General features: G+C 48.6%; 1 protein-coding gene across 2 annotated transcripts in view; it reads left to right on the forward strand.

Moving 5' to 3' along the window:
* LOC142183334 (uncharacterized) overlaps positions 1-23,827 on the forward strand; it is a 38,425-nt gene extending 14,598 nt beyond the window's left edge. Inside the window, exons 1-2 of one of the 2 annotated variants that reach the window (XM_075258390.1) lie at positions 8,042-8,340; positions 21,781-23,827. In XM_075258390.1, coding sequence (XP_075114491.1) covers positions 8,079-8,340; positions 21,781-23,297 — 1,779 coding nt within the window. In that variant the 5' untranslated portion in view covers positions 8,042-8,078 and the 3' untranslated portion in view covers positions 23,298-23,827. Of the gene's footprint in view, positions 1-8,041; positions 8,341-21,780 lie in introns of those variants that run through there. The other variant, XM_075258389.1, reaches the window with a different exon arrangement.
* Positions 23,828-24,309: the final 482 nt, after the last annotated feature.

Below are 24,309 nucleotides of genomic sequence, written 5' to 3' on the forward strand. Positions count from 1 at the left end.
CCTAGAAGCTCCAGAACTACTCGGGTTATGGTACCATTTAGAAAAATAATTTGTAGGCAACTTGGGAATTCTACCAGTTTTAAAATGTGTCTCCTGCAAAAACACTACCTTCGTATTCAACTTTTGTAGCAGGAGAAGAACACTGTGTCTCTTCTCAGGAGCGTTCCAGCCATGGACATTATAGGAGGTCACCGTCGTCCCCGCCATCGGAGCGGAACTCGTGGGTGGAGGGCCTGTCCAAAAACTCTGCAAAGGGAAGAGAGGAGAAAGAGGAAAAAGAGGGAGGAGAAGTAAAAGAAGAAGAAGAAGAAGTAGAAGTAGAAGTAGAAGTAGGGGAAGTAGTCTAGAAGAGAGATATAAGAAGTAGGAGAATGAACAAGGGGGAACAATAGAAGTACAACAGAGGACAAAGGATCAAAGGGGCAAAAACAAACACACAAAGACAAAGGGGTATCACAATGGGGTAGGACACAGAACAATCAAATAAAACAAGCTATTAATAAAGATGACCAGCTGGTCTTCAAAGAAGCGCCCCGGCCTGTACGGGCGCTGCTAATGAACAAACACTCCCTACCTAAAGGAAGTATAGCCAACTAGATCTCTGGACGCAAACTACCCAGAGACGAGTGACTATGGGGAAAAAGAACTTGGTGCGGCAAGCACACACAACGTCTCAGTGAAAGCCATAAAAAAGAGATTAATAATCAAACCTGCAGGATACAAGGACACAATAGAATAGTTAAATAGCTAATGTAACAGATAACAATCTCAACTCAATCTCAACTCAAACCCGGAACCGAAGTATCCGATAGCCTACCAGTGTCAAATGGATAGCCACCACCTGTATTATAACTAAGCTCCCTGAACTCGGGAGAAAAAGTAAGCTGGGCAAGAGTCTAGGCCAACGTGTGATAACATGTAATAATAACAGACATTAATATCAGTATAGGACATGAAAACAACAAAAACAGCGATCTCTTCACCGGATTACAGACGTAAATGAGGTTATTCATGTCTTAAACAAGGTTGTATCGCAATACAAAAATCGGGTCCCAATGACGAATCCCTCTAAACAGTGCACAGGCATTGTAAGCAGGATAAGGATAGATGTAAGTCTCTAGACTACAGCCAGTCCAACATATCTGCCTAGACAATTCGCTCACACCGAGGATAAGGACTTGTGCAGCGCCCTTCTAGATTTCGGTGACTTAAGTCGAGAAGCAGGCGGCCATGTATCGGGAGGGGGCAGCTCCGGAAGCTTTGATAAATCAGGCGTAGGTAACCAGGATGGTATATCTAACGGAGTTATATTTAGACATTCCCAGACTACTGTGAGATCAGCAGGAGATTGTACAATCAAGCGACGTCCCTTAAACTGGATAGACAGTCCGAAGGGGTATAGCCAGGAATATGCAATATTCATCTTGCGCAATACCTCTAAGAGAGGCCTGAGTTGTCGACGCTTCGCCAGAGTAGAGGGCGCAAGATCTTGATAAAGGGACAGTTTATCAGATTCAAAAACAAAATCGGGCTTAGCCCGCGCAGCTGACAATATATCCTGAGTATCCACATAGGATAAGAGTCCACACAATACATCCCTGGGGGGATCTCCAGATTTTGGTTTGGGGCGTAGAGCCCTGTGCACTCTTTCTATTACTACAGAGGAAGCACGATCTGGGCCCAAAAGAGCAGTAAAGATGGCCATAGCTCTGTCCCTTAAGTCCTCCTGAGCACACTCCTCCGCGATACCTTTTATCCGCACGTTTCGCCTCCTACTTCTATTCTCCTGGTCTTCCAGGAGGGTGAGAGCCCGGTCTATTTGATCTTTCTGCGAGGCGACCACCATCTCCAACGCCCTCGCATGCGCTGTGAGACTCGAGCAGCCTTCCTCCGTCACCTCCACTCTGCGGCCTAGTGAGGCCAAATCAGATTTAATGTCCGCCAAGTCCATCCTTACCGGCTGGAGAGCCTGTTGTAGAGCTCGGTGAAATTCTTTCCTCAGGAAGGCTTTGGAAATCATCGGCGCCGCTCCCTCATCGCTATCTCCTTCTCCTCCACTGTCCACATCGGAGCCGAACACGGGCGCCACAGCAGGCGCGCCCGCCGGCGCCATCTTGGGAGAACGGCTGCGAGCATGCGGGCTCTTCTTACGGAGGAATTTCTGCAAGTCGGACTGCTGCTTCGCTATCTTCGGCGTGCCAGGTAAGTCACCCCCCTTGTCTCTGCCAGCTTTGCCCATTTTCTCCCCAGGAATGAAGCTACGAGACGCTCTATGTGCTTAATATGCAGCGGAGCTACAGGCACATGCTACCACTGCGCTCGGCGGTCAAGCTCCGCCCCCCGCTTCCATTCATTTCTATGGGAGCGTGCTGTTCGGATCGGCTGATCCGAACAGTGTTTGCTCATCTCTAGTCAGAAGTACTTGTAGACATTGGAGTATTCAGCAAAGCATGTTAGATAAAGTACTCACTCAACAATAGAAGGGACCGTAGGAAAATAAAAAGATATAGTCTATGGACTATGGGGGGAGGTGAAGTGGGGTTTTAGGCTGCGCTGACTTGAGCAACAAATATAGGGTGAGTATATTATAGCAGTCCCAAACCTCCTTGCTCGCACAGAATAGGTCGGGTCTAACGCTGTCCTGGAGCCCTGGGGGGTGGAAAAATATTCTCTGTAGAGGTTGCACGACCAGAGCCTATGTGGTATGGCTAGTGGCCCCTGGCGTATAACAGTAGCTGGTGGCAGTGGCATAACTAAGAATGGCCCGTGGCGAACTATTGACATGGCCCCCCCTCCCCCAAACCGACACCGAAGACCTCGACTGACCCCCTCCTACGCATTCCTGCACGTTCTATTATGCCACATAGTGGCCCCTTAACACAGTATTATACCCCATAGTGGCCCCTTAACACAGTATTATTCCCCACAGTGGCCCCTGCACACAGTACTATGTCCCTTAGTGGCCCCTGCACACAGTATTATGTCCCATAGTGGCCCCTGTACACAGTATTATCCCCCATAGTGGCCCCTGCACACAGTATTATCCCCCATAGTGGCCCCTTCACACAGTATTATCCCCCATAGTGGCCCCTTCACACAGTATTATCCCCCATAGTGGCCCCTTCACACAGTATTATCCCCCATAGTGGCCATAGGGGGTCCGGAAAGCCCCCCGAGTATAATGATAGCAGCGGCTGTCACCGGGCCCCTAATGTCCCGGGCCCTGTGGCAGCTGCCTCTGCTGCTATGGCGGTAGTCACGCCACTGGTTGCTGGATACGGCTGGTTCAGTGCAGCAGGAACAGTCCGACCTTTCCTGCCTTTGTTGTTCCAGAAGGGCTGTTCCAGTACAGGGTTATGCCATTTGGTTTGCATGGAGCTCCTGCTACTTTTCAGAGGTTGATGTACCAGATCTTGCGGCCACATCGTGACTACGCAGCAGCTTATCTGGATGATGTGGTCATTCATAGCCCAGACTGGGGAAGTCATCTCTGTAAGGTGCAGGCAGTACTGGACTCCATAAGTGAGGACGCCTCACGTGCTTTAGGGCTTGAGGAAGCCAAGTACCTGGGCCAGAGGCGTAACTAGGAATGGCGGGGCCCCGTGGCGAACTTTTGACATGGCCCCCCCCCCGACCGACGCCGAAGATAGCGGGATATTGATGATGGAGTCCCTCGCAACGATCTGATGGCATCCTTCTCATCCCTATTTTTGGCTACCGATTTTCTGTCCGAAACTTCCACTTACCAAGTGAAAGCAGCCACCAGAAGGCCTCTCTGGCTCAAGCCGTGGAAGGTAGACAATGCCTCTAAGTATAACATCTGTGGTCTTCCATTCGAACCCGGCAGACTGTTTGGCAGACAGTTGGATGAGATCATGGAGGGGCTGGCAGATAGCAAGGGAAAGTCCCTTCCTCAGTCCTACAGAGGTAGGCCTGGTACATCATCTCGTGGTAGAGGTTCCCAGCGCCAGTCTTCTTCCAGGCCGCAGTATGCCAGAAAATCTGAGTTCCAGTCCAGGGGATCTGGCCGCCGTTTCTCCAAGGAGGAACCAAAGAAGTCGTCTTTTTAACAATCACTTTACCCCTCCTGTGGAGAGCTCTCAACCAGTCAGAGGTCGCCTAAAAAGCTTTCTTCCAGCCTGGCACCAAAACATCCAGGACCCTTGGGTCCTCCAACTAATTCAACATGGATACCGCATAGATTTCGTGTCTCCTCCTCACGCCAGATATATCACAACCCTTTCTTTCTCCAGTCAAAAACAAGTGTGCCTGGAAGGCATGATCCAAGAAAAGGTGGCTCTGGAACCAGTGCGTCGAGGCGAGAGAGGCGCAGGTGGGTATTCTCCAGTCTTCCTGGTACCAAAAGCATCAGGAGGCTGGAGGATGATAATCGACCTCAGGTACCTGAACCGTTTCATCCGCAAGCTACATTTCCACATGGAAACTATAAAATCATTAGTCGCTTTTCTGCAGCCTGGTGACGTTCTTGCCACCTTGGATCTCAAAGATGCCTATCTCCACATCCCGATTTTTCCTCCCCACAGAAAATATCCGAGAATAGCCGTGCTATTAGACGGCCAATTATGTCATCTTCAGTTTGTGGCTCTGCCATTCGGCATCACCTTAGCTCCTAAAGTCTTCACGAACGTCATAGCACCCATTGCTGCTTACCTCAGGCTTCAAGGGTTATTCATAGTCCCATAACTGGACGATTGGCTATTGAAAGCTCGCTCAGAGGAGCTACTAAGAAACCAAATACAAGTGACCACCTCCTTCCTCCAGAGCCCTAGGTGGATAATCAACTGAGACAAGTCAGACGTTGTACCCTCCACAAGGAATCTAAAAGATGGGAGGTCCATGGTCCAGCCAGTCTGGACCCTGTTGACTACGAATACATCTCTTATCGATTGGGGAGCCCATCTAGACGAGATGCATGCGAGAGGGACATGGAATTGGCTGGAGAAGGCCAAGTCATCCAATTGACACGAGATCAGAGCCATCTACCTGGCGCTTCTACATTTTGCCCCCTTACTTCGGGGCAAGGCAGTGAAGGTACAGTCCTATGAAAAAGTTTGGGCACCCCTATTAATCTTAATCATTTTTAGTTCTAAATATTTTGGTGTTTGCAGCAGCCATTTCAGTTTGATATATCTAATAACTGATGGACACAGTAATATTTCAGGATTGAAATGAGGTTTATTGTACTAACAGAAAATGCGCAATATGCATTAGGGGGCGTTCACACTACCGTCGGTGTCCGACAGGTAGTGTCCACTCCTAGTGTCCGCTCAAAATCCGTCACGGACATTAGGAGCGGACACTAGCTGCAGGGTTCTTCTGTCCGCTTGAGAAGTCGGACATCTTCACTTGCGGACAGGGAAGGACGGGCATGGAGTGCAAAAGAACGCACCCGATGCCCATTGAAATGAATGACAGGTGTCACGGACACAGCTAGTGTCCACTCCTAATGGCCGTGACAGATTTTGAGCGGACACTAGGAGCGGACACTACCTGGGCCAGGATCGGTAAGTGACACCCCAAAGTATAATGATTGGAGGTCCGGGAGAGGTAAGAGACATAAAAAACACTGTTACTTACCTCTCTATGATCCTGCCAGGCCTCCTTCCTAGTTGCCTGACATCTCTGACGTCACATGAACCCGGCCTGCATCCCAGGTCATGTGACATCCAACAGGTAAGAAACAGTAGTTTTTTTATGTGTTTATTCCCCCGGGTCTCCGATTATTATACTCTGGGGTCTGAAAAGACCTCAGAGTATAATAATTGTTTATGGGTGTCCACAGTGGGACATAATAGTGTGTGCAGGGGCCACTATGGGATATAATACTGTGTGCAGGGGCCACTATGGGACATAATACTGTGTGCAGAGGCCACTAAGCGACATAATAGTGTGTGCAGGGGCCACTATGGGGTATAATACTGTGTGCAGAGGCCACTAAGGGACATAATACTGTGTGCAGGGGCCACTATGGGGGATAATATTGTGTGAAGGGGCCACTAAGGGACATAATACTGTGTGCAGGGGCCACTATGAGGCATAATACTGTGTGCAGGGGCCACTATGGGGGATAATATTGTGTGAAGGGGCCACTAAGGGACATAATACTGTGTGCAGGGGCCACTATGGGACATAATACTGTGTGCAGGGGCGACTATGGGGCATAATAGTGTGTGCAGGGGCCACTATGGGGGATAATACTGTGTGCAGGGAGCACTATGGGGCATAATACTGTGTGCAGGGGCCACTATGGGGGATAATACTGTGTGCAGGGAGCACTATGGGGCATAATACTGTGTGCAGGGGCCACTATGGGGGATAATACTGTGTGCAGGGGCCACTATGGGGGATAATACTGTGTGCAGGGGCCACTATGGGGGATAATACTGTGTGCAGGGGTCACTATGGGGGATAATACTGTGTGCAGGGGCCACTATGGGGGATAATACTGTGTGCAGGGGCCACTATGAAGCATAATACTGTGTGCAGGGGCCACTATGGGGGATAATACTGTGTGCAGGGAGCACTATAGGGGATAATACTGTGTGCAGGGGCCACTATGGGGGATAATAGTGTGTGCAGGGGCCACTATGGGACATAATACTGTGTGCGGGGGACACTATGGGGGATAATACTGTGTGCAGGGGCCACTAAGGGACATAATACTGTGTGCAGGGGCCACTATGGGGGATAATACTGTGTGCAGGGTCCACTATGGGGGATAATACTGTGTGCAGGGGCCGCTATGGGACATAATACTGTGTGCGGGGGACACTATGGGGGATAATACTGTGTGCAGGGGCCACTAAGGGACATAATACTGTGTGCAGGGGCCACTATGGGACATACTAGAGCGCGCAGGAATGTGGAGGAGGGGTCGTCGGTGTCGGGGAGCGGGGGCACCATGTCAAATGTTCGCCATGGGGCCCCACTATTCCTAGTTACGCCACTGTAACTAACACAAGAGGAGGTGGTTCCTCTTACCTTCTTATAAGGGGAGTTTAATTGCTTTATTAATTTAATTAAAATTCCACCTGTCCTAAACCGCACACAGGGGCAGGAACACCCCATCTGTTGTGCTGCTGTTTGGACTAAGGGAAACGGGTTATCATACATAACCAACCATTATATGAAAATGCCCTAACAATGAATGATGCCCCCAATTGTATCTTAAATTAACAAGGCCCCTTTGTGCCCCTTATTTAATACCTCCTGTGGGATTGTTCAGGACCAGAAATATTAATGCAGCCAGTCAGGGTTATAAAGATGCACTGACACTCACCTCCATCCCCCAGTCTGCCCCACCTAGAGTCTGCCCTAAATCTGCAGATGGGGAACCTTTCTCTGATCTTCTCCATATCTGAAGCCCTGGATCCCAGGCTCACCATTAACCCCTTCCTGCCACAGATAGTTTCTGTTTTTTCATTTTCGTTTTATAATAACTTTTGATTCCCCCATTCACAGAGCCTTATGGGGGATTATTGTTTGGGGCACAGATTGTACTTGGTGACGTCCCCATGTAATATTCTGCATGACGTCCTGAGAAGCTGCTGGAAGATCCGGAATAAGGAAGAATTAGACAAGAAAGTACATTTGTAGCATTTTGTTCGGACTTTTCTTCCTCCAGGGTTCCCTGTGTAGTTTTCGTGCTTTGGGGTTCACCGTATGGGCTAAATATTTGTATCCTCTTATAGTTGTGGCTTTGCGGATGTCTAATGTGTTTCTGGTTATTTTTATGTCATATAGGGAAAGGGGCGTTATGTGAAATTCTATATTTATGTATTTTTAAAAATTTTATTTCTAGGCGTTATATTTAGTGACTGTTCCCCTCTCTGTACTGGAGTCTATGTGACTGTCTCATCATGTGACCTGTGCCGGAGGAGGGGCAGAACTTAACCCTTTGCTTTGTCTCGGGGGTGGTCCAGGCGGTGAATTCTACACCCCCCTACCTGCCCATAGGCTGATCAGTCAGAGGGATGTTCTTCTGCCTTGTTCTGAGCCAGGAGCTGCTGCTGAAAGGAAGTTGTGCAGAGAAGTCTACCCGGATATTGTTCTTACACATGGAGGAGACCAGGGATTGTCTTGGATTAGTGGTGAAAGTGGAGGAAGAGAACAAGGACCATGTCCAGACACAGGCTGAGCGACCGTATGTCTGGTACGTCCAACCATGTGCGTATGATGGCGATGCTGAGGCCGGTATTCAGTCTCCAGGAGCTCAGTCTTCTTACATGGAGGTAAATAAGACGGAGGAAAGAGTCAGCCCTAAGGTGGAAGAAGAAGGACAAGACATTTACCCCGTGAGCACCGGTGACCTCAAGAACGGTGAGTCCTCGCAGTTTTCTTGCTCTTCAGTCCTATATCACAATTCGGCTACATTCACATCTGTGTCAGAGTCCGGCTGAGATTGTAGAGAAAAAAGTCCTGTAAGTCCAAGTTTTTTTGTCCGTCAATGTCAGGGAGAAAACAATGGATCCCCAGCGGATCCCGTAATAGTTAATGGGGTGCTCTGGGATCTGTTGTTGTCTGTCGTAGAAAGGATCTGGTCTTAAAATGGACCAGATGAATGGATTCCATGTGTGAACAGAGCCTTACAAAGCATGACAAATAAATGAGAAGATGGGTGTATTCTTCTCTAGGACAACAGCCATGTCCCCCACCCCCAATACCAGAAAGTTTAGGAGGAGAGGTGACTGGGGGTGACCTCCATTACTTCTCTGCAGGGCTTCTTACCCAGCTTCTCCAGACTGTTGATTTCCAGATTTGCCTAAACATGTACTAATAAATCTCCATAAGGACCGACTGCTTGTCTGTATCCTGGGAAAGCTGGATCACAAGACTGAGCAGCTGCAATGTGTCCACATCCCCGTCAAAGTTACTATCCAGCTTTCCCAGACTACAGATCTGCCTCATATACGGCCATGAATCCCCAGCTCTCATTCTGTAAGATAACTTGCCTGATTCTGTGATCACCCCTTTTCCTGTTATACACCCCAAGTATGGGGTCTCCTCAAGACCAAAGCGCACAACTTTGGGTTGGATCTTAAACTGGCTGCCCGGAGGGGATTTAGTACGGCTGTAATTCTTCCAGGGTTTTAGTAAATTTATAAGGTATATTTGTTCGGGCTTTCTCTTGCCCGGCTGGTGCCTTATAGTTCACTTCTACCAGTCTTTCAACAATTTTATATGACCCTTGCCATTTGGACGAAAATTTAGTTTCTACTGTATGAACCAACACCAACGCCCGATCACCTGGATTAAAGGTTCCTTAGCTTAGATGTTCTTTTATAGACACGGCTCTGGGCTATTTGTTCCCTAACATTGGGCATTACTGCTGCGATTCTGTCCTGCATCAGGGTAATATGTTCAATTACACCACGGTAAGGAGTTTGCTCTTGTTCCCAGGTTTCCTTGGCTATGTCTAGGAGACCACGTGGGTGTCTACCATACACCAACTCAAATGGGGAAAAACCTGTGGAAGACAAAGATTACATAGGGCAGTAGGCAATCCCAATCTTTGCCGTCCTTGCTAACCCCCCTCTTTAACATGCCCTTAAGGGTCTTATGGAACCTCTCCACTAGGTCACTGGTCAGGGGGTGATATACAGTGTAGGGGCCATCTGTTTGGGGGTGATACAGAGATTCACAGGCGTTTTAATTTGCATAAGATTACACATTTCTTTCACTACCTTGGACATAAAAGGAGTCCCTTGGACAGGTATACCCAAGGCGATCCTGACTGACCGAGAGAACACATACAAGAGCTCCTTGGCAATTAGCTTCCTTGCGGTATGTCTCAAGGGTATGGCCTCAGGATATCATGTAGCATCGTCTAACACCACTAGTATATACTGATGACCCCTAGCAGGCTTCACAAGAGGACCTACCAAGTCCATGGCCACTCTTTCAAATAGTACCTCTATAATGGGCACGGGTACCAAAGGACTCCTGAAGTGTTACACAGGAGCGGTTAGCTGACACACTGGGCAGGAGTTACGATACTCTTGGATATGCTTAGCAATTCCTGGCCAATAGAAACAGTGTAGAATGCGCTATTTGGTCTTTTCGCACCCCAGGTGTCCTCGTAACGCATGCTTAAGTGCCAAATCTGAAACTACTCTTTGATAGGGCCGGAGCATCCTCAATTGTTCAACAATTTTCCCCATATTTGGTTCACCCTATATAGTAGGTCCTGGTTCATGGACATATAGGGGAACTCCTTATCAGCCCCTGGATACTGGGGTTCACCATTTACCACCTTTACATTTTCTCTGGCATAAGCCAGATGAGGATCTCTGATTTGAGCAGTCCCAAATTTGTCACGGGACATCCCAAGCTCTGACATCTCAGGAAAACCCTCCTGACCTTCAGCTTCACCAGCTAACTTAGACAGGGGGAAATTTTTACCCTCTTGGGTCCCCCCTACAGCTGGTGTTTCCCTATCTGGGTCAAAGGGTTCAGAGTTAACTTTAGGCAAGACATCACCAGCATTTGTAATTTTAGGACATGGAAGTCTCTTCTTTTTCCACATATCCCAAAACAGAAGAAAATCCCTCCCTATGATTACACTACAGAACAGGGACTTAACCCATACCTCCCAACCGTCCCGATTTCCGCGGGACATTCACGATTTCAGTGACACGTCCCACGGTCCCGGTTGGTGGGAGGTATGTCCCGATTTCAACTCAGATCTAGCATCCAGAGGACACAGATCTGAGTTGAACACATACGCGGCTGAAGCAAGGAGCTGACACAGGTCAGCTCCTTGCTTCGCCGCTGAATGCCGCCTACTGGCTTCTAGACGCGATGTGATGACGTCACATCGCATCTACAACTGTGCGCCAGTGAGAGGTGCAGAGAGAGCGGCGGGGGAACGAGGAGAAGGTAAGTGTAATGTGTACACTGAGGTGGAACGTGAAACTGGGGGCAGATGAAGGAGAGGATGGCATGACACTGGGGGCAGAGATGGAGGGGACATGAATCTGGGGGCAGAGATGTGGGGACATGAATCTGGGGGCAGAGATGGAGGGGCCATGAATCTGGGGGCAGAGATGGAGGGGACATGAATCTGGGGGCAGAGATGGGGGGGACATGAATCTGGGGGCAGAGATGGGGGGGACATGAATCTGGGGGCAGAGATGGGGGGACATGAATGTGGGGGCAGAGATGGAGAGGACTTGAATCTGGGGGCAGAGATGGGGGGACATGAATCTGGGGGCAGAGATGGGGGGGACATGAATCTGGGGGCAGAGATGGGGGGGACATGAATCTGGGGGCAGAGATGGGGGGACATGAATCTGGGGGCAGAGATGGGGGGACATGAATCTGGGGGCAGAGATGGGGGGACATGAATCTGGGGGCAGAGATGGAGGGGGGACATGAAACTGGGGGCAGAGATGGAGGGGACATGAATCTGGGGGCAGAGATGGAGGGACATGAATCTGGGGGCAGAGATGGAGGGGGGACATGAAACTGGGGGCAGAGATGGAGGGGGGACATGAAACTGGGGGCAGAGATGGAGGGGGGACATGAAACTGCGGGCAGGTGAAGGGTGTATATGAAACTGGGGGAGAGATAGTGGGGGGGACATATAATTTATGGGTGACTGTAGGAGGATTATACTGTGTGCGGGCACATGAAAAATTAATGAGAATGGGCGGAGTCAGCACAAAAGTGGGTGGGGCTAAATGCGCGCCACACATTTTGTCCCTCTTTCGGTTCTTCAAAAGTTGGGAGATATGCTTAACCACACCCACTTTGTGAGAGGCAGTGCTAGAGATAGTTGTTACGGAGACTTCTGCAATAGGATACCCCCTAGTTTCACCATGCATACACAAGACCCCTATAGTTTGTCCACTGTACAGTGCAGGGTCGACTAGATCATGGTGCACCAGGGTTATCAGGCTCCTATAGTCCAGGAGAGCCAGTACAGCACACTCTGCTATAGGCACAGTACTCACTTGTAGTTCAGTCGCAGTTTCTGCAAAACAAGTGGATTAAGCAAACAGGGACACCCGCCTAGACCTGCTGCAGTCTATGGGCTCAGTCATCAGGGGATAGTATGCAGCTACGTGACCCAGTTCATAGCACCGCCAACACCTGAGATGGTATGAGCCTCCATTCTGAGACCTGGGTTTACATTTCACAGTCCCCACTGCCTGTTCCCCCTCTGAGCATTCTCCCTCACTGCCTTCCTCACCCCCCATAGTAGTTGGTACAGTCTTACCCATCTTGGGGGTAACAGGTCTGGGAGATGTCTGCAGTAGCTCCTCGGTGGCTTGGTACCATTCCACCAAACACACCAGTCAGCTGTTGTAGATCCTGCTTGTCTAACCCAGCGCTATAGGAGAAGTGATCTGGTGTACTTTTCTAGTACCACTCTCTCCACCATCTGTGCCGGTGTGGCCTCCTCAGGCTTAAGCCACTTCCTCACCAAATACACTAGTTCATGCATCTCAGATCGGGGTAAGAGGCCAATTCAAGACCCACACTGGACCACACATATGTCAGAGGTGTGGTCAGAGGTGTAAATACTGGAATATCAGCGGTAGCATAATAGCATGTGCAGGGACCACAATGGAGCATAATATTGTGAGTGCAGGGGCCACTATGGGGCATATTCGTGTCTGTTTGCAGGGTCCACGATGGGTCATAATACTGTGTGCAGGGGCCATAGTGGGTCATTTGACCATGTGAAGGGACCACTATGGGACATTATACTGTCTAGAGGCCACTTTGGGATATTATAGTGTGTGTAAATTGGGTGGTATACTGTGTTGGGGCCAGAAAAAGGGGCGCTATGCCATAGTAGTGCCCCCCAAGTCAAAAGTTTGCAGTCTTTGCTAGTTACACCGTGTCACGGGATGGTTAGAGTCCGGCAATAGACAATGTGTAATATATATTTCATGTGGAATGTATTCTCTAACCTGTTATATACATCAGTGTGTAGTTGGCTGATTCGGGTCTAGTGTGTTAGCACATTGTATGCAAATACCTCTAACTAGTGAGGACCAGTGAGGACAATGGGTGGAGATAATCTGATCAGTGTCTCCAAGAAAATGTTGGATGGTGCATTGTCCATAGTAGACAGGGAGTCTGCTCTCCTTGGTATAGGTGAGGGGGGAAGGATCTGTGACTCAGCCCTTCCCACCCACAGATATAGGTGTAACAGTTTTAGTATATAGTTGTAGCTTGCAGTTAGTAGGTGTTAGCCGGCCTGTGCACAGCTCTGCAGAGAGCCAGGATATAGTTACAGGACCAAGGAACCAAAGTTATCATTGGATTGTGACTTCTGTGGACTTATTGTTATTACGGTTGATGTGACCGCCGCCGGCTACTAACTTTGTGGATTACAATAAATTGCTGTTGTCTCCCGACCTCTTGCATCCGTGTTGATTCAAAAGACCATCCGGAGGAAGACGTATACCTTTGCTCCGTGACAACTGGTTGGCAGCGGTGGGATCAACAGCGGACAGCGAGATGGACTACAGCAGCCCAGCAATTAATGGAGCCACAACCTCAGAATACAGGAACTGGACTATGGCAAGTCTACAAGTAAGGGCCCGGGAACTAAACCTGAGTTACCAGGGAAGAACGAAAGATCAACTGATCGAGGCACTGGAGGAGATGACCCTGCAAAGCGACCATGAGGAGGGCTGCCCCCAGGAGACAGTAGAGATACGGGAGTGGCAGGTACAGACCCAAAAGAGCAGATGGGTTGTTTTGTATGAGGAGGAGTTGGCAGTGCTGGGGCTAGGAGCAACTGCAGAGCAAAGGAGTAGAGCATTACAGAGGGCTCAGGAAACGGAGAAGGAGGAACAGAGAATGGCGCATGAAAAGGAAAGAATGGCGCATGAAATGCGAATGGCTGAGATAACTACGCGGAATTATAATCAAACGTCGGCCCCCAGCCCAACAGTGAGAGAACCACCATATGTCTCCCATAAACACTTCAAGACCTTTGATGAAGCGGCTGGGGATGTTGATGGATATTTTCAGGACTTCGAACACCAGTGCCACCTGATGGAAGTCCCAGAGAAGGATTGGGTCCGGTATCTGGTGGGGCACCTACGAGATGGGGCTGCGGAAGCTCTCAGAGCCATGGACCCTAGTGATCAGCGGGACTATGAGGCCATTAAAAGAGCGGTGCAGAAGTATTATGCAGTCACTCCAGAGACCTACCGAGTTCAATTCCGCTCTTTGTCTTACAATGGGGGAAGCTCCTTCCACATGTTCGCCCACAAGTTGAAGCAAGCATGCAAGCGCTGGCTAGAAGGAGAGGAGGCTGTCACAGTCGATAAGATCCTCCAAGTCATACTTAAGGAACAGTTCTTTTCCCAGTGCCCCGCTGAGATCCGTGAGTGGGTGCTGGAACGGAACCCAGCCACAGTTGAGCAAGCTGCTTCTCTTGCAGATGAGGGCCTGACCATCAAGCCGCAGTGGAAGAGGTTGTTTGCAGAGGAGCGGAAAACTACCACAGTCCGCCAGACACCCTTCATCCAGCCACCCACCTTTCGTGCCCGGCCTCAGGATTACAATTCCCCCTCTACCCCTGCCCCAGCCCATCGGCCTCCAGCTATGAACAACCCTGTCCCTAGACAACGACCCACTGGAAGAATGCTAGAGCGCAGATGTTTTGGGTGCGGGCGGCCTGGACATTTGCAAGCTAGTTGCCCTGTTAACATGGGGGCACGGGCCACCGTGGCATCCCGGCCTATTCACTACCTGGGAACCACCCCTAGGACTGAAAGTTTGGCCCCATTTCCAGATGACTCCATGAATGACCCATCTGTTCCACCTCCAGGGGTCTATGGGATTCAGCCTTCCGCCACACATCCCGCAAACCTTCAGCGGAAGCACTTGCAGGAGGTCCTACTGGATGGCCGAACAGTTGTTGGATTCCGGGACTCGGGAGCTTTCCTAACGGTAGCGGACCCCCGAGTGGTTCGACCCGAGGCCCTAGAGGAGGGCCCTGGCCTTTCTATCGAGTTGGCAGGAGGTACTCGGAAACGTATTCCTAAAGCTACCGTGGAACTCGACTATGGTTATGGACCAAAACGATGCACAATTGGTGTGATGAGCGGGCTGCCGGCCGATGTTCTGTTAGGCAACGATGTTGGAAATCTACAGTGCCACTTTGTGGGAGCAGTGACCCGAAGCCAAGCTCAGAGAGACGCCAACATGGATCGACCGGATTTTTTGCCAAATGCCAGCCCTTCAACTCTACAACTTTACCATTCAGTACCGCCGAGGGAGCCAACACCAGAACGCGGATGGGTTATCCCGGCAGGAGGACATATGAGCTATAGAGACTGATGTGCATTCCCCAATTTACCTGTGTAGGCCAATTGTGTCATGCACATGTTTTGAGAGGGGGAGGGGTTGTCACGGGATGGTTAGAGTCCGGCAATAGGCAATGTGTAATATATATTTCATGTGGAATGTATTCTCTAACCTGTTATATACATCAGTGTGTAGTTGGCTGATTCGGGTCTAGTGTGTTAGCACATTGTATGCAAATACCTCTAACTAGTGAGGACCAGTGAGGACAATGGGTGGAGATAATCTGATCAGTGTCTCCAAGAAAATGTTGGACGGTGCATTGTCCATAGTAGACAGGGAGTCTGCTCTCCTTGGTATAGGTGAGGGGGGAAGGATCTGTGACTCAGCCCTTCCCACCCACAGATATAGGTGTAACAGTTTTAGTATATAGTTGTAGCTTGCAGTTAGTAGGTGTTAGCCGGCCTGTGCACAGCTCTGCAGAGAGCCAGGATATAGTTACAGGACCAAGGAACCAAAGTTATCATTGGATTGTGACTTCTGTGGACTTATTGTTATTACGGTTGATGTGACCGCCGCCGGCTACTAACTTTGTGGATTACAATAAATTGCTGTTGTCTCCCGACCTCTTGCGTCCGTGTTGATTCAAAAGACCATCCGGAGGAAGACGTATACCTTTGCTCCGTGACACACCGCTGCATCTCCTTCTCTCCAAATTCTACAATGGCTAGCTCATAACCATGCGATCCTCCTTTCTAGCTGGTTTCCATAACAGTCAATGAGGGTTTAGTATCCCTTTAACCCTTCTCACCACAGCTATTTTAATCTTTCATGGTTTATTCCCCACCTTCCAAAAACCCTTAACTTTACACTTTCCATTCACAGAGCTGTATAAGGGCTTATTTTCTGCAGGACAAGTTGTACTTCATGATGACACCATTTATTATTCTGTGCAATCTGCTGGGAAGCCGGAACATTATAAGAATGGGGTGGAATTTGGGGAAAAAACACAATTGCTACTCACGGAAAAAAGATCGCTAGCGGTCTCCATAGACCACCATTGTGAGCAATGTTCCCTCTAAGCCCTGGAAGCTGCTGAGCGGAACAGCTAGTGAGCTGGGCAAGGCTCCGTTAATGATGGGCGATCTGATGGCCAAACAGTACCTTGTAGTAAACAAGAAAACGCTAATCTAGTGTATAGATAGTATAATGATCCTTCCTTAGTCACCCCCTCCCCCACACACAGATTGGTGCTGAGGAAAGTGACGGGCCGACCCGGCACTCAGGGCTCAGGAGGACAGACAGCAATATGGCGGGTGCTATATTAAACAACCGTTGGTTGCTGCCTGTCCTCCTGAGTGCATACCTCCCAACTTTTGAAAAGTCCAAAGAGGGACAAAATGTGCTCCCACACAGTATAATCCTCCTACAGTCACCCGTAAATTATATGTCCCCCCTCTATCTCTACCCCAGTTTCATATACACCCTTCATCTGCCCCCAGTTTCATGTCCCCCTCCATCTCTGCCACAGATTCATGTCCCCCATCTCTTCCCCTAGATTCATGTCCCCCCATCTCTGCCTCCAGATTCATGTCCCCTCCATCTCTGCCCCCAGATTCATGTCCCCCCATCTCTGCCCCCAGATTCATGTCCCCCCATTTCTGCCCCCAGATTCATGTCCCCCCATCTCTGCCCCCAGATTCATGTCCCTTCCATCCCTGCCCCCAGATTCATGTCCCCCCATCTCTGCCCCCAGATTCATGTCCCTTCCATCCCTGCCCCAGATTCATGTTCCCCCTCCATCTCTGCCCCCAGATTCATGTCCCCCTCTATCTCTGCCCCCAGATTCATGTCCCCCTCCATCTCTGCCTCCAGATTCATGTCCCCCCTCCATCTCTGCCCCCAGATTCATGTCCCCTCTCCATCTCTGCCCCCAGATTCATGTCCTCCCTCCATCTCTGCCCCCAGATTCATGTCCCCCCTCCATCTCTGCCCCCAGTTTCATGTCCCCTCCATCTCTGCCCCCAGATTCATGTCCCCCCTCCATCTCTGCCCCCAGATTCATGTCCCCTCTCCATCTCTGCCCCCAGATTCATGTCCCCCCTCCATCTCTGCCCCCAGATTCATGTCCCCTCTCCATCTCTGCCCCCAGATTCATGTCCCCCCTCCATCTCTGCCCCCAGATTCATGTCCCCCTCCATCTCTGCCCTCAGATTCATGTCCCCCCTCCATCTCTGCCCCCAAATTCATGTCCCCTCTCCATCTCTGCCCCCAGATTCATGTCCTCCCTCCATCTCTGCCCCCAGATTCATGTCCCCCCTCCATCTCTGCCCCCAGATTCATGCCGTCCCCTCCTTCATCTGCCCCTAGTTTCACGTTCCACCTCAGTGTACACATTAAACTTACCTTCTCCTCGCTCCCCCGCCGCTCTCTCCGCGCCTCTCTCTCGCGCAAACAGTTGTAGGCGCGATGTGACGTCATCACATCTCGTCTACACAGCGACTAGCCGGAATGCAGCGGCAAAGCAAGGAGCTGAGCTGTGACAGCTCCTTGCTTTAGTCGCGTCTGAGTTGAGTGCGCGGGTATTAATTCTGGCTGAGCAGGGTGGCTGCAATAGGTGAGCGGCCGCCCACACGCGCACGCTATTGGGAACAGTGATTGTGAGGGGGTGGATTTTGACGTGGATTCTGCGCCATAATCCTTTGCCCGTGTGAACGAGCCCTTAGAGTCCGGTGTCATTGCTATTAAAGAACCACTCCACATCAGTGGCGGCAGCATCAAATTTTCATAAAGAATACATTGACAGGTCTCTCATACTGATTGAGGACCAGGAGAACAGAAATAGAAGAAAAATCATCAGAATAAAGAGCTTATCAGAGTCGATTTCTGAAGAAGACCTCCACAAAATGGCGGCGCTCTTGTTTGCAGACCTCCTTGGCCCTGACCACGTGGCCTCTATCATAGTAGAGCGCCTACACAGAGCAGTTAGGCCGAAGCCTCAGTCGGGTGAGCCACCTAGAGACATCATTGGCGGACTTTCCTACAAGGAAACTGCAGCTATTTTATCAGCGGCTAGAGGTAAATCCAAGATTCTAGTGGGGGAGGATGACACCGCCCCTTCTATATTGGCGAAAAGACGCACCCTGCGCCCCCTGCTCAAACTCCTCCGGCAGAAGGACATTAAATACACTTGGTTGTACCCATTCGGTTTGGCGTTATCATACAAGGGCAAAAGGATCCCGGTACATACCCCGGCTGACCTACCACCTTTATGGTCGCTTCTGGATGTTCCCCTGCTGGACATTCCATCTTGGCTCCCGATGCCTCCTTTGCCGGAACTCCCTGAATTGCCTGACACAGAGACCTGGATGCAAGCTTCACGACATAAATCTCTGAGGATCAAGAAATTCTCATCCAAAATGAGACCTCCATGATCTCCTCACAAGCACCTTACACGGGTCACGAGTAACCGTCAGTGTGGTCTTACCCTTGTGGGCCAACATGTTTAATTTAGTTTATTGCACCTAAAGTAGCCTCTATCAGGGTTATATATGTGGCAACGCCCTTACGGTTTTAGCTCACAGTTTAATGCACATCTCTGCTACCGCTAACTCGTGACTTTTGTATTTTTGTATTTTGTATCTGACATGTGGTGCAGCACTCCTGAGATCCTTGGGCTGTTATTTTTTTAAACGATTAGCCACTGCGGATCCTGGGCCTGCATCTCCATCCTGCTGTCTTAAATGCATGGTTGCTTTGTTTTGATTCCTGAAATCTATAGTCGACTGCCTGCTCAAATGGGAATTTTTCATAGCAGATTTACCTACACTCACCAGCCAATTTATTAGGTACACCATGCTAGTAACGGGTTGGACCCACTTTTGCCTTCAGAACTGCCTCAATTCTTCGTGGCATAGATACAACAAGGTGCTGGAAGCATTCCTCAGAGATTTTGGTCCATATTGACATGATGGCATCACACAGTTGCAGTCGCAGATTTGTCGGCTGCACATCCATGATGCGAATCTCCCGTTCCACCACATCCCAAAGATGCTCCTCTATTGGATTGAGATCTGGTGACTGTGGAGGCCATTGGAGTACAGTGAACTCATTGTCATGTTCAAGAAACCAGTCTGAGATGATTCCAGCTTTATGACATGGCATTGCATTATCCTGCTGAAAGTAGCCATCAGATGTTGGGTACATTGTGGTCATAAAGGGATGGACATGGTCAGCAACAATACTCAGGTAGGCTTTGGCGTTGCAACGATGCTCAATTGGTACCAAGGGGCCCAAAGAGTGCCAAGAAAATATTCCCCACACCATGACACCACCACCACCAGCCTGAACCGTTACCGATACAAGGCAGGATGGATCCATGCTTTCATGTTGTTGACGCCAAATTCTGACCCTACCATCCGAATGTCGCAGCAGAAATCGAGACTCATCAGACCAGGCAACATTTTTCCAATCTTCAATTGTCCAATTTCGATGAGCTTGTGCAAATTGTAGCCTCAGTTTCCTGTTCTTAGCTGAAAGGAGTGGCACCCGGTGTGGTCTTCTGCTGCTGTAGCCCATCTGCCTCAAAGTTCGATGTACTGTGCGGCGTTCAGAGATGCTCTTCTGGCTACCTTGGTTGTAACGGGTGACTATTTGAGTCACTGTTGCCTTTCTATCAGCTCGAACTAGTCTGGCCATTCTCCTCTGACCTCTGGCATCAACAACGCATTTCCGCCCACAGAACTGCCGCTCACTGGATGTTTTTTCTTTTTCGGACCATTCTCTGTAAACCCTAGAGATGGTTGTGCGTGAAAATCCCAGTAGATCAGCAGTTTCTGAAATACTCAGACCAGCCCTTCTGGCACCAACAACCATGCCACGTTCAAAGGCACTCAAATCACCTTTCTTCCCCATACTGATGCTCGGTTTGAACTGCAGGAGATTGTCTTGACCATGTCTACATGCCTAAATGCACTGAGTTGCCGCCATGTGATTGGCTGATTAGAAATTAAGTGTTAACGAGTAGTTGGACAGGTGTACCTAATAAAGTGGCCGGTGAGTGTATATTGTTACTTTGAGGTATCATTAATACTGTGTTCCTACCCTTTCCCCTACTCTCCCTTTTTCTGCCCTCTCACATGAGTCCCCTCTTCTCCTACTCTCACTACAATGATAACCCCCGCCATTATTGCACCATCTACAGTATTTAATGCAGTGAGCGAGATCAGGCTCCACTATTTTCTCACTCCAACTTCTATACTCATTACAATGATAAAGACATAACACAAGTGTGCCCCCCCCCTGTAGCTCCCACTCTTTTTAGTCTCATCAAACAGAATCTCCTGATTACCACTTATTAGTAATCTCACCCCCCCATCTACAACCTCCCCTCCTACCCTCCCCCCGCATCTTTTTTTCTGATATCTTCCTCTCCCTTTCGTAATTTTCTTTTTCGTGTTCTTGTTCTTCTTTACATACACTGTTCCTTCTCTCCCCGTCTTCTCATCCTCCTGAGACACCAGGGAGGGCCTCAATCTGAACGCAAACCTACATTTACCTCGACGTCCGGATACCTCTTGCTCAAAACCAAAAGGACTAATGTGACTTTTGCTTCCCTCAACATAAATGGCCTCAATTCCCCCCACAAGCGACATGGGTTGATACGTATAATGGATACGTTGAAATCGGACATTCTCTTCCTACAAGAGACACACCTGAAAGCCGGCAAGATCCCTTCCTTTCCCAAGCGCCCATTCAATCAATGGTTCTTTAGTTCCCACACAGCGCCGCACCTCCCATGAGGCAACCTGAAGCGACCGCTTCAGGTGGCGCTATGCCAGGGCCCCGGGGAGGGCGGCATTTTTGCTTACCTAAGCCAGTCCAGGACAAGCTGACCTGGACTGGCTTAGCGTCACCGTCACCGAGCCGTGGATTGGGGAGGCTGCTGGAGCAGCGCTGCTCCAGCGGCCTCCCCTCACGCTGAGGCAGAGAGCAGGTCCTCTCTGTGCCTGCTAATGCCGCTCCGCCACACCCCCTTCACTCCACCCCGCCCCCTTCGCTCCACCCAGCCCCCTCCGCTCCGCACCCTCCTCCCAGGGGGGGGGGCAGCTTTCTGTCGTCCGCCTCGGGCGGCAGAAAAGGTCGGTTCACCCCTGTTCCCACACAACCTCGGTCAGCAAGGGAGTTGCAATTGCAATTAGACTTTCTACTCCATTCGAATGCCAACAGCAACACTCAGACGCTGAAGGCCGCTTCCTATTTCTTAAGGTGGCTACTTTGAAGATCCTAGAATATAAGACAGATTTTCAGTTGTGTCACACTTTTATGTTAAGTATATAATTCCACATGTGTTAATTCATAGTTTTGATGCCTTCAGTGTGAATCTACAATTTTCAAAATACAGAAAACTCTTTCAATGAGGTGTGTCCAAACTTTTGGTCTGTACTGTATATAATTCTAATGAAATCTGTTTTTTATTCTTGGCAGATGACAGCACCTGGAGCTCAGAGAGACATCTGATATCTTCAAGTATTAAAGCAGAGGATTGTGACATCACACAAGACACATACGAGGAGAATACCAGTATCCAACATATCTCAGCTCTTCACAGCAAAGATCTATCATCTGATCCTACTGGATATGTGAGATCTTCTGATTCATCACAGACTGTTAATCAGAATAACAGTCACAGAGGAGGAACCGAATATCAGAGAACTCACAAAAGGGAGAAGCCTTATTCATGTTCTGAATGTGGGAAATGTTTTACTCAGAAATCAGGTCTTGTTAATCATGAGAGGATTCACACAGGGGAGAAGCCATATTCATGTATGGAATGTGGGAGATGTTATACTCGGAAATCACAACTTGTTGTACATCAAAGGATTCATACAGGGGAGAAGCCATATTCATGCTCAGAATGTGGCAAATGTTTTATCAATAAATCAAATCTCGTTGTACATCAAAAAATTCACACAGGGGAGAAGCCATATTCATGTTCGGAATGTGGGAGATGTTTTGTTAATACATCAAATCTTCTTAAACATGAGAGAATTCACACAGGGGAGAAAGCATATTCATGTTCAGAATGTGGGAGATGTTTTACTCGGAAATCACAACTTGTTACACATCAAAGAATTCACACAGGGGAGAAGCCATATATATGTTCAGAATGTGGGAGATGTTATACTCGGAAATCACAACTTCTTGTACATCAAAGGATACACACAGGGGAGAAGCCATATTCATGTTCGGCATGTGAGAGATGTTTTACTCGGAAATCACAACTTGTTACACATCAAAGAATGCACACAGGGGAAAAACCATTTTCATGCTCAGAATGTGGCAAATGTTTTATTAATACATCAAAGCTTGCTAGACATCAAAGATTTCACACAGGGGAGAAGCCATATTCATGTTCGGAATGTGGGAGATGTTTTACTCAGAAATCAGATCTTTTTACGCATCAAAGAATTCACACACAGGAAAAACCATTTTCATGCTCAGAATGCGACAAATGTTTTACTAATACATCAAGTCTTGCTAGACATCAACGAATACACACCGGAGAGAAACCATACTCATGTTCGGAATGTGGGAGATGTTTTAGAAATACATCACATCTTCATAAACATAAGAGGATTCACACAGGAGAGAAGCCATATTCATGTTCAGAATGTGGGAGATGTTATACTCGGAAATCACAACTTGTTACACATCAAAGAATGCACACAGGGGAAAAAACATTTTTATGCTCAGAATGTGGAAAATATTTTACTCTCAAATCATATCTTGTTATACATAAGAGGATTCACACAGGGGAAAAACCATTTTCATGCTCAGAATGTGGTAAATGTTTTATTACTACATCAAATCTTGTTAGACATCAAAGAATTCACACAGGAGAGAAGCCATATTCATGTTCAGAATGTGGGAGGTGTTTTGCTCACAAACCACATCTTGTTAAACATGAAAATTCACACAAAGTTAAAAAAATGAATTTTTAATTTGAGAAATTATAAAAAAAATGCTTTTTTAAATATAAATTTCTTACTTTTCAGGTGTAATGTAAATGAATAGAGTATAAAGGTCACAGTTCACAGTAACAAGAGCTAATTCCTCGGGATCGTCAGGCAGATATCTCATATATAAGAAACAAACACAGACTTTGCTTGAATTTTAAAATTAAAGATTCAAGTCAGATTTTCTTGTTCTAGAGGCGCATTCACACGACTAAGTATCAGACATGAAACTCGATCCATGTGTTGGCCGGATTTACTGGCCTTTCTCTTGCCGGGACAGGACTCCTAGCAGAATCCTATCCTACTAATATTATAAATGTGAAAGTTTGTGTGTTTGGATGTTTGTTCCTCAATCACGCAAAAACCACTGAACAGGTATTTATTTTGTCTTATGACAAGCGAGGGGAGGCTCCCGCATAGCACAGGAACAGCTCGGCTCCTGCAATCTCGCCCTACGGGAACTGGCCTGCAACTGTACAGGTACCAGGGGCGGTTTCTTAACTTTCTTGGGGAAGGGGAGGGTTTAACATCGGTAGTAATAATGCCTAATTGTGGGCATTAGCTCTTAATACTTGTGGCCACTCTTGCAGAGCGATTGCCAAAGCTATCGAGTCTCCTGTACAGCAGAGCAGGAGCGGCCGCAATCTTTAAGACCCGACATCTACCGTATTGAAACGGCAGATGTCAGGAAGGAGCTTCAGTGTAGGGGCATGATATACAAGAACAGGCGCCGCAGGCTTTCTTCTAACTTGCCTGCGCCACCTGTACCCTCTAGCTGTAGCCTTTCTCTGCTATTACGGTACCTCCTCTTTCTTCGCACAGACAAGACAGGGACAGGACACAGATGCACAGATGCTGCATTCGGACTATAAGACGCACCCTCACTTTCCTCCCATATTTCCCATATTTCCCTCTCATATTTCCTCCCGTCTTATAGTCCGAAAAATACGGTATATTACACTGCTCCTGCAGCAGCTTATCTCAGCTTCAGGGCTGT

This window comes from Leptodactylus fuscus, chromosome 10, assembly GCF_031893055.1.
Source record: "Leptodactylus fuscus isolate aLepFus1 chromosome 10, aLepFus1.hap2, whole genome shotgun sequence".
NCBI lineage: Eukaryota > Metazoa > Chordata > Amphibia > Anura > Leptodactylidae > Leptodactylus > Leptodactylus fuscus.